Source organism: Nicotiana tomentosiformis, chromosome 6 (genome assembly GCF_000390325.3).
Source record: "Nicotiana tomentosiformis chromosome 6, ASM39032v3, whole genome shotgun sequence".
Taxonomy (NCBI): domain Eukaryota; kingdom Viridiplantae; phylum Streptophyta; class Magnoliopsida; order Solanales; family Solanaceae; genus Nicotiana; species Nicotiana tomentosiformis.
In genome coordinates this window covers 117,937,952-117,949,732 of record NC_090817.1, presented here as the reverse complement: position 1 = coordinate 117,949,732, position 11,781 = coordinate 117,937,952, and the positions used below count along the sequence as shown (strand labels likewise).

The window sequence follows — 11,781 nt, the reverse complement described above, 5'->3', positions numbered from 1 at the left end:
CGGGCTCGAGGGTAAATGGGTAATCGGATTTTGATCCGAATTTCGGGTTTTGACCCAGCAGGCCCGGGGTTACTTTTTTATTGACTTTTTCAATAATGATCGAAATTGAACCTCTTTCATTCATGGGTAGTTCCTAAGGCTTATTTTGAATTGTTTGATTAATAATTTACTAGATTTTGTTGGTTCGGAGGCTTGTTCAAAAGGCAAGGTCGTAGTTGGATTTTGAGTCGATTGCGAAGCGAGGTAAGTGTCGTGGTTAACCTTGACTTGAGGGATTAGGGCTTGTTTGCCTATTTGTTACGTTTTTAAATGTGTGGGTACAATGTATATGTGCGGTGACGAGTACCTATGCATTGTTGTTGGGTTAAAGCATGCGGGTGGGACTTGTTTCCTTGTAATTATTGTCTTCTTTGATTATGATATCCATGCTTAGACTAGTTTATTACGTAATTGATCGTTATTTCCGCATTTATGAACTATTCATGATGATTGAGTATTTTTGGAAGTTGAGGTTCGGTAATTTGGAACCGTTATTGACGTAAAGTTTATTCTTGCTTATTCTATCTCCCAAATATTTATATTCATTGCTACATGGTAAGGGAGAGTGTTAAAGCATGAAGGGTAATGCCGTGTCATTTATTGCTTCATTTACTGATTAATACATAGTGAGAAAGAGAGTTAAAGCATGAAGGGTGATGTCGGGCCATATTTATGGTTTCATGAAAAGGTTAAAATAAAAGCACGAAGGGTGATGCCGTGCCATTATTATTATTTCATGGTGAGGTTGAGAGTAAAAGCACGATGGGTGATGCCTTGCCATCTTTATTCATTATGTTTATCCGTTTTCATTAGTTGATGGTTTAGTTGACTCTCTTATGTTGTCATTTCTTGTTGTAGTTACCGTATCTTGTACCCCATTTCGCATGTCCCCTCCCAATTGTACATGTTTAATCTCTATTTGTTATTATGTTGCACGTATACCTTCGTTTGTACAGGTTTAATTATGTGGGTGTCCTGTCATAGGCTCGTCACTACCTCGTCGAGGTTAGGCTCGATACTTACGGAGTACATTGGGTCAGTTGTACTCATACTACACGCTGCACTTGTTGTGCAGATTTTGGTACTGGTCCCAGCTATACGTGAGGCGCATTAGCTCGGATTGGCATATTTGGAGAGTTGAAGTAGATCTGTTGGCATCCGCAGACCTTGAAGTCCCCTTTCTCTTCCCTTATTTACTGTTCATTTCATTTGAAATAATTGTATTTATTTCGGACTCTACTTGTAGAACCTCTAGAAGCTCGTGTACTTGTGACTCCAGATGTGGGTTGTATTTAGATATGCTGGTTATTATGCTACTTCGTACTTCATTTTAGTTTCATCTCAGTTTAATTGGTTTATTTATTTGAACTGTTTTAAGAAATTGGTTTAAGAATTTCTCTAACGTTGGCTTGCCTAGCGAGTGAAATGTTAGGCACCATCACGGGCCCGAAGATGAGAATTTCGGGTCGTGACAGTTGGTATCATAGCATTAGGTTGCCTAGGTCTCACGAGTTATGAGCAGGCTTAGTAGAGTCTAGAGGATCTGTACGGAGACGTATGTACTTATCTTCCAGAGGCTATGGAGTTTAGAAACAATATCACTTCTATTCTTCTATGTCGTGCGATTTTATTCTATCAATGATAATTGAACTCTTCTATTCTTGTTCTCTCGCAGATGGCGAGAACACGTACAACATCTTCAGCTGGACAGCATCTGGAGCCCCCAGTGGCAGCTCCTACGAGGGGCAGGGGTCGAAGCCGACGTCGCGCCACAGGCCGAGGCAGAGCTCAACCTAGAGCTCGAGCAACAGCACCACCAATAGAGCCTCAAGTGGATTTTGATGAGGAGGTTCCAGCTCAGACTGTACATATTGGACCAGCTCAGGTCCCGTAGGGGTTCATAGCTACTCCAGTGCTTCAGGACGCTCTAGTCTATTTGGTGGGCGTTATGGAGAGTGTGGCCCAAGCCGGTACTTTCCGCTAGCACCTACCATCTCTCAGGTTGGGGGGTGCAAAGACTCCCGCTACTCACACTCCGGAGCATATGGCTCCCCAGTATCATACTCCAGTAGCCCCGCTGGTTAGAGCAGTTCAGCCGGTTGTTGTGGCACAGGCCGGTGATAGGCCCGCCATATCTTCTGAGGCTTTATTGAGATTGGACAAGTTTACCAAGCTCTTTCCAGTTTACTTCAGTGGTGCACCTTCTGAGGACCCACATGATTATCTTGACCGCTGCCATGAGGTACTGCAGAACATAGGTATAGTGGAGACCAATGAAGTCGATTTTGCTGTGTTTTAGATGACGGATTCTGCCAAAAGGTGGTGGAGAGATTATATGTTGACCACACCAGCTGGGTTGCCTGCACTTACTTGGGACCAGTTCTCACATCTATTTCTAGAGAAATTCTTCCCTGTAATACTAAGAGAGGATTACCGCAAGCAGTTTGAGCGTCTCCGGCAGAGCAGTATGACCGTTACTCAGTACAAGACTCGTTTTGTGGATCTAGCTCGTCATGCCCTTATCTTGCTTCCTACTGAGAGGAAGAGGGTGAGGAGATTTATTGATGAACTCACCTACACTATCAAGGGGCGATATTTCCTTGCAGACGGCGGCAAATGTTGCTAGACAGATCGAGATGGTACTTGCTCAGGAGAGGGGATAGGGGTCTGATAAGAGGCCTCGTCTTTTTGGTGGGTTCAGTAGTGCCTCATCTGGCGATAGGGGTACGTTTGGTAGAGGCCATCCTCCCAGGTTGTTTCAGTCATCGCTCCAGACGTCTCACAGTGCTTCTGGTAGTCGCGACCCTTATGTGTCTCATCCCGACCAACTAGCCTATAGTTCACTATTAGCTCCTATTAGTGCACCTCCGCTCCAGAGTTTTCAGGGTGGTTACCAGGTCGAAAGGGTTAGTTCCATGATCAACAGTCACAACAGCTGAGGGCTTGTTATACTTGTGGTGATTTGAGGCACATTGCTAGGTTTTTTCCTCGAGCACCGGGCATCACACAACAACAGGATTCTCGTGCAATGGTTCCGACATCGATCGCTTCACCGCCCGCTCAGCCAGCCAGAGGAAAGGGGTCAGGCAGCCAGAGGTGGAGGTCAGACCGTTAGAGGTGAAGGTCAAGCCGTTAGAGATGAAGGCCAGCCAGTTAGAGGCCTTCCCAGAGACGTGGTTCAGAGTGGTGGGGCCCAACCCCGATGTTATTCTTTTCGAGCTAGACGATATTAATTATTACATTATTTTAATTATAAATAAATAGTAAATGTGAAAACTAATAAAATATCACAGTAAAAGTATTTCACTTGATAATTTAATAAAGAAAAAGCAGGGAGCAAATAAGTTATTTGATGACTACGACTCATATCCTTTATTTCATAGAGATTATTTCGCACATGCATTAAAAATTAACATAGCAATTAAAATTTGGTTAAACAATACGATCTAATGTGCTCTAAGATCATCATATATTTTTTAATATTATCCGCGCATCGCGCGGGTTCTAATACTAGTAATTCATTATGTTTAGGAACTTATATTTGTTTTTTTTAATATTTGTTCAATAACTCAAACACATTGTTTATTTCACTCACAAAATTCTAAAAGATTAAAAGATTCAAATTCTTCAGTTTGTTTTATTATCTTTGAGCAACTATGGTAAGAATATTTTTTCTGTTATTTGATTATAGTATTTACTGACAAAGATAATAATAATTTCAAAAGATATTCCACACCTCATAAATCATAATAAGACATATAAAGACTTCTGCAATTCTGTGGAATATGAGTTCTTTGTTTATTTAGTTAGCCTAATGAGATTAACAGCCATCATTTTTAGGCAGTTTTTTTTTTTTTTTTTTATATTTGTTCAATAACTAAAATACAATATTTAATAATATTTACGTAATTTTTAAAAATTATGTACTCATTGATATAGGTACACTCTCAAAGTATGTAACCTGAGACTAGAACTACTAATTTCAAAAAGAGCTTAACTCATATTCATCAATGGTGTAATATTTTTTTCACTTTTAGGTCTTCTTTATCTGTTGTAGCAAGTTACTTATTTTTTTTTAATATTATAAATTTTACTTTCTTTGAAGGATTATTTATAGATATCTTTTAGGTAATTAAATTGTGTAAAGATTTCTTATTTTCACGCGCTTGATGGTGGAATAAGATAGTGAATTATATCTTTCTTTTCATGTTTTTGCAAATTTAAATTGAAGCTTAATACTTGTAATGTCAAATTTAATCGAATGCATGTTTCAAAGATAAAATATTTTTCGTATATATACAAAATTTTAAAGTTTTTTCTATAGCAAGTAGATTTTCCTATTTACAAGAAGTAATTTTTTGTAGATTCTCTTATTTACAGGAAATAACTAAAGTTTTTTTTTATAAAATAGATACAAATTCGGTAAAAAGCTACAATTATTATACAGCTTGAATACAATTTTTTGTTAAAATGAATATGCTCAAAAGCTTCAATTTACATACAACTTATACATAAAAGAATTTGGGACAGAATCTGGTCAAAAAGCTATATTTAACATACAACTTATACACAACTTGTATAAAATTATTTAGTTGTATATATTTTGTATACCGTTTGTACACCCATCATCAAAATATATACAATTTATTTATGTCTTCTTCTTCGAGTTGCAATCTGAATTTCCAACAAAAGCTAACTCGAATCATCACTAAATTTCCTTAAAATTGAGATATAAACTTCAAAGGATATTCTCAATCATTTGCAAGAATATTCAATCCAAACGAATAATAATTTTGTAAAATTTAATTTTCGATTTTAAAGTTTCAAACCTTTTTAATAGCAATCTTTTATGTTTAACGTTTGCCATTCACTCTTAATTGTTTCCTTTTACCAAAAGAATAATAATTTATATCTATCTATCTATCTATCTATATATCTATCTATCTATCTATCTATCTATCAATCAAAGTATGAATACAAAATTGATAGACCAAAATAATCGTAACATTGATTAAGCTTACCATAAATCAATTGGTTATTTTGGTAAAAAAAAATACTGAAATAATTATGGAATCATAAATAAATTTGGTCCTCTATCATTGTTAGAATCAAATTGTTAACATTATCCCATGGATAAATAAACGGGTCAAATTTATTGCTACACTTCATTCAGGAAAATATCGAATCCTATATGTGCTGTGTTTAAAAATCCTTTTGTATTTAATTTGAAGCTAGCGTGAGTAGTAATTAATATACAAACAGGAAGAATCACTATTAAAAAACATAATTTTGAATAATTTAAGGAAAGACCAAAGTCCTATTTTTGATAACCTAAAAATTCTGAAATGGAATGTCATTGAACAATCCAAGTCTACAACGAAATTATTTTGCTAAATGAGTCCCAAATTAGCTAGGATACCTTGACGATCTTTTTGCAAAAAAACAAAAAATAGAAAATATATATTCAACGCTACAACAAGCTAATGCCGAGGGTTTTATCGAAAATAATCTCTCTCCCTTTATAAGGTAGGGGTAAGGTCTGAGTACACATTACCTCTTTAGATTCCACGTATCAAATTTCACTGAATTTGTTGTTGTTGTTGTTATAAGATAAAACATTTGTTTATGAAAAAAAATCTATAAATGACTCGTGTTTGGAAAGGATTTAGGGGTTTGATCATTCTTGGGATAGGAAAAAATCTAAAAGAAAAAAGGGAGCTGCATATTATTTTAATGTAGGTTTAGTTTTAAAATATGTATTTACATTGGTATATAAACTTTATAGGACTATTTGATTAACGGTAGTGAACATACTATTATATATTCAGAGAATTAAACATAATTTTTCACGAAAAGTCTTTCTTTATTTTGTCTTTTTTACTTTTACCAAGAAATTAAATTATATAGAATTAATTGATTTAATTCTATAGCCGTTTGTAAATCTATAGTTAAGAATAAGGAAATTTGGGATCACTAGCGTTTATCATCTTATTATACTACATTTTCTTTTAAAGAGCGTGCTTCAACTCATCATTGATTTATCTCTATGTTTGATTTTTTAAAATTTAAAATATTTTGACTTATCTGTTCTTTTATGAAACTGACCAGTTTATGCTAGAAAATGACAGTTGACTGATAGTTGTTAAATACATTAAATATTTTTTCTGAAAATTTAAATTAATCTCAATGGTTTTCACATGTATCTTACGTAACATACACTTGTAAGTAATATCTACTCTTTTACTTTTCAAATTAACTCTCAATACTCTTTTTTTACTTTAAAAAATTAATTATTGTACTACATATATGTTCTGCGATTGCAATTATTTTTTGGAATATATATGCAGTTAAAATTAGGGGTGTACATAGATCTGGTTGGTTCGCATTTTGCAATTACCAAACCAAACTAATTATGTCGGGTTATTAAATCTAAAGACCAAACCAAACCAATAAACTCGGATTTTTCAATCTCGGTTTTCTCGGGTTTTCGAGTTATTCGGGTTTTTTCTCCGATAAAATCTTCGTAGCACAAAACATATAACTTGTGCTCCAAATATTTCTTTAATCCTAGTAAGATACAACTATATAAGGTATTTTCCAAGAAAATAATACAAAATATGAGATGTGTCATGGCAATATCCTAAAATATTCAACAATAAAGTTAATAAAATCACGTAATACAAATATTGCTAATTAAAAAACCATAATAAAAATAAACATAATCTAAAATTACTAAGTCATGCTAAAATAAGTAGACTAATAAGGGAGTATTAATTATATGATTAAATGCTAAAGAAAAATAAAAATAGGTTATGCAATTTTATCTAAATTATTTCAAAACAAAAAATAGATATTCAATACATTGTCATTCCTAGTATTAAATTGAATGTCTTTTATTAGCATTAGTATTGATTTGATTTTGGTTTAGGCTTTTGTTAGCATTATTTGAGTTACTAATATTAATGGCTATAAAACGTATTGGAACATTCAAAAGTTCTAAGTTCAACCTTGAAATAATACCTTAAAAGATAAAATTATGAAAAAGTTTAAGAAATATTTATAAATTACATCACAATAAGTATATTTATATATTAAATATATCTAAAATTTATATATATGTATTGTCGGGTTGGTTTGGTTTTGGTTTGACTTTCTTTAGTTAAAACCAAACCAAACCAATTATGGTCGAGTTGTTTTTTCCAACACCAAACCAAATCAAACCGAACCATAATCGGATTTTTTTTCTCTGTTTGACTCGGATTATCGGGTTGGTGCGGGGTGTCATTTCCTTTGTACAACCCTAGTTAAAGTTATATATTTTGTAATGTTATGCAAGATATAATTCGTGCAAAGACGGATATAGAGACTAGTTATATGGAAATCATTGAATATTTTTTCGTTTAACACGTGAGAGTTGTTAATTTTACTCATTCGTTCAACCCAAATCAGAGAACAACTCACAATTTTCTATATTAAGATCGAGCTAAGACTATGGTACAACTAGTTGGTAGCGTTTCAATGAATAATTTGTCCCTAGGTAAATGCATGTTTTTTTGTAGTGACGTCCCTTGATACACCTTCAATAATCATTTATTAAACATTAATTCCACATCCCAGATAGTAAAATCAATCGCATCCACTTTTAATGCATTCAATATTCATTGTCTACACCTATAGAATAACATACTTATTTAAAGGCCTACGTAAGATAATTTAGACCATATAAGACGAACAACGAGCTTATTTAACTGATGAATGCACATTGTGCATCGAAATGTTATGATGAGTTAATACAGCTAAAAATTTTGCGTATTATCAACTTAATCGTCTTCTCTACTTTGGAAGGAATTTGGGTCTCTTACATATTAACAATTGTATCTTGTAAAGTAGTGATATTGTGAAAACGTTATACAATCATTAAATTAAACTTCCTAGTTTTCCTAACATGAGAATTAGCTCTCTTGAGCTCTAAGCTGGAAAGAATCATAAGATCACTTCAAAAACAATAACACAGAGGTAGTAAACGGCAGTACGATACGTAAATCATTTTGTATTTACGCATGATTCGGAAAATTAAAGGGAAGCATCTTCTAGGAGTGTGGTATAGACGGATCCTCTAGGAGTGTGGTATAGACGGCTTACCTTAATTCCACGACTTCAACTTTCAACACCATTACGAGTTTCAAGTCCTAGCTAATTAGAGATTAAGATCACAAACTCAAGAGAATGAGTAATTTCTTTGTCTTAAAAAAAAAATTCTTTGGTTTGAAATTGCCGGTTAACTCTTATCGGAAATTACGGATCGTCAAGTTCTGCTTTTTAACATCTTCAAAATATATGACCATTGACTTACTCTAATTAGACCTCTAGTGATACGACATTGACGACCTACTTCCTATACGCTTAAGCTTCAGTTCGACCTTCTATATATGTATCATGGTAATTGTGTGTCAATTCTCCTTCCCTGAGCTGCTCAGAACCCATTTAATATCATAATATCTAATCAAAAGTTGCGGTGATATACATAGCAGATAAAATGGTGCACTTTCAATAGGTTATCTGATCTACTCTCTCCCCTCGAAGAAAAATCCAAATAAAAGACTAACCGCTTTCTAATTCTCTAAAAAGGACAACTCACTGCACAAAGCTAAGCTACAATACGTAACTTTTTAGTACGTCAGTGGCTATCAAGATCGCTTGTTAAGTAGCGACCTTAACAAGGGCAGCTTGGTGCATGAAGCATCATGCGTTTATGGAAGGTCCGAAAAAAGGTCATACCCCAACAGGTATGATGTAGGTAGTCTACCACGATGCGAGCATTAGTGATTTGAACTCTTGACCTATAGGTCACACATAAATAACTTTACAATGCTCCAGAGCTCCCCTTCTCCCTTTCTAATTTTCTATATAGTGAAAATAACTTAGCCTCGTCTAGTTTAGAAACAAGTAATGCAGGGATTAATAATGTAAAATTAAAATTCAAAGATTATATATAATACAGGAATTATTTTCTATTGAATGTTTATTTGTATGATAAGTATTATAAATTGTATATTTTGAATATGTTTTCATTTATTTCACAAATAGAATATTGATTACTGCATGAAAGGTTATTCTAGTCATTTAATTATTTTAATTCAGAAATTTTTATTTTATATTTCTACTTCACATTTTATCTCGCATAAATAAACATAAAACTTAACGTGAAAAAGAAAAATAAAAACCCAAAATTATATGAGTCTTTCTAAGTTGTTATGTGTAAAAGAAAACATACTATTGCATAAACAATACGGAGTACTATTTAATTTTATATGAAAATTACTTTTTCTACTACTCCCAACCAGAAGTGATGTTATAGTTTATGGCTTTTCCAGAAATATCACAAGTGAAGTTTAGTTATTTTTCCTTTACATTTCACTTTTAGAGACTAAAAAGGTGAAAATATTAATTGCGTTAGCCCAAATTTTAGTTTTTACCGTCACGTACCTGACCGCACGAAATTAGAGTTGGGGAATTGATGTCACGTGACCTCATTGAACCGTCACCTACTGCTAGTCACGTGCCATACTAACTGACAGATCTATCACTAGCTTTCCCCTTTGGCCCCATTTTCCAATCAGCATGACGTGTACTCAAAATGGGTCCCACCATAGTGCCACGTGGAATAGAATTTCCAAAGATTGACGGTGATAGTGATCACCTGAGATGATATCTAGTTAATGAATTAAAATTTACTGATTTTTTCGATTTGATAGTCTAGTCACTAGTGCAAAGGACACGTGGTAACAGACTTTAGATTATTTTGTTTTCTCTAACTTATTTTTTGTTGCTAAGAATGGAAAAGTTTTATAGGAAAAGGAAGTTCAAATTATATTTTTATAAATATTAATTCGTTGACAAAATACATAAGTTACCCTGTGATTTATGGACCAAATTCATGTTACACACTTTTTACGAACAAGAATTATCTTACACACTTAACATTTCTAAAGTGTAGCCAAGACACACCACTTTTTTTAAAATATGTGTGATATCACGCACCAATAAAATCGTGACATGTGTCCCCACTCAAAGAAAAATACTAAATTTACACCCCAATTGATAATATTTTTAAAAGAAAAAAAGAAAGAAAAAAAAAAGAAAACAAACCCCTCTCCCCCACGTCGACTTCATTCCTCCTCTATTTCAAGTTGAAAATGCGAAAAAATGGACACCCTTTCATGAGTTCAAGAAAAGATCTTTTTATTCGGCCTAGCGCTTTGCTACAGGAAAAAAAATAAAGGAAAAGTAAAAAGTGATGGTGCTTTTATTAAATAATATAAAGTGTATAAATGTCATTGTATATTAAAGTTGTTAGAGAGTTAGTTAAGCTTAATGTCAGAAGTTAGTTAAAAGTCGGAATACACTGTTAATGAAACGTGTATGAAGGGAACAATGAAATGTAATTTCTACAAACTTCTAAGAAATGAAATCATCTCATTCATTTTGGCTAATCTTTATTCTCTCAAACGATTGCCTCCTCTTCTTCTTCTTCTTCTTCTTCTTTTCTCTGTGTCCTTTATTTTTCTAAATTTTTACTCACTATTATGTGAATTATTTTATGGTATCAGAGCTCACTAGCTAAAAATTCATAGCTTATATATCGATCCTAGCTATCAGTTCATATCTCTATGTTCTTTCTCTACTAAAATTAGTATCAGATCTGTTCAAATCTTGAATTAGCAAGGAAAAAATGGTGATAACTGATGACTCGCTGGGTCAAAATCCAGGAACTCAATTCACTACTGAACATACAACTCAATCTACAAGGAATCAAGTAAACCAAGCTAATGGGATTGATTATAATCATCCTCTATTTCTGTCTCCTGTAGATGTGAGTGGAATTCAGATCATATCATTTCAATTGACTAGGATTGAAAACTACTCTATTTGGTTTAGGTCTATGCGAGTTGCCTTGTTAGGGAGAAACAAGCTTGGTATGGTTAATGGCACATGGAAGAAAGAAAGATTTTCAGAAATTATGTGGAATCATTGGAAAAAAGTGAATGTGATCGTGCTTTCTTGGATCATGAATTCTGTGGCAAAAGTTGGAGGAATCATGTACGCATCTAGTGCACAAGTGGTCTAGGAAGATCTTGCTGAAAGTTTAACAAAGTGGATGGCTCAAGAACTTTCAATCTACATAAGGAAATAGCTACTCTATCACAAGGTACAGCTTCGGTTTCTGTGTATTTTTCAAAACTGAAGAATCTATGGGAAGAATTTGAAGGCTTGGTGCCAGCACGTGGGTGTGATTGCCCAAAATCAAGGGAATTTGTGAGTTACTTGCAGAAATTAAAGTTGTATCAGTTCATGATGGGATTGAACGATTCATATTCTCAAGTTAGGATTGAGATTCTAATAAGAGGTCTCACTCTTACTATTAATCAGACATATGCCTTAATTGTGAGTGATGAGGGACAAAAACCTATTCCTGCTATCACAAGAATTTTGGGAGCTTATCTAACAGGCCAAATGGGAAGTTTTGAAGCTGCAATGTACTCTAATGCTAGAGGAAATCAAAATCAAAATCAAAGATTTAGAAGAAATTATAATGATACATACTGTGAATTCTGTAAGATGAAGGGACATAGCAAAGAAAACTGCTACAAGATAGTTGGATACCCTGTAGAGTTCAAGAACAAAAAAAAAAAGGAAATGGGAGTACAAACACAAATGCAACTTATAATGTCAACCTTCTAA

At 33.7% G+C, this 11,781-nt stretch overlaps 1 protein-coding gene across 1 annotated transcript; it reads left to right on the top strand.

Annotated features, from left to right (window-relative positions):
* Nucleotides 1-10,771: 10,771 nt before the first annotated feature.
* Nucleotides 10,772-11,781, top strand: LOC138894650 (uncharacterized). The gene is made up of 2 exons (XM_070179364.1): nucleotides 10,772-11,161; nucleotides 11,287-11,781. The coding sequence occupies exons 1-2, from the start codon at nucleotides 10,772-10,774 to the stop codon at nucleotides 11,779-11,781; spliced, it is 885 nt and encodes a 294-aa protein (XP_070035465.1).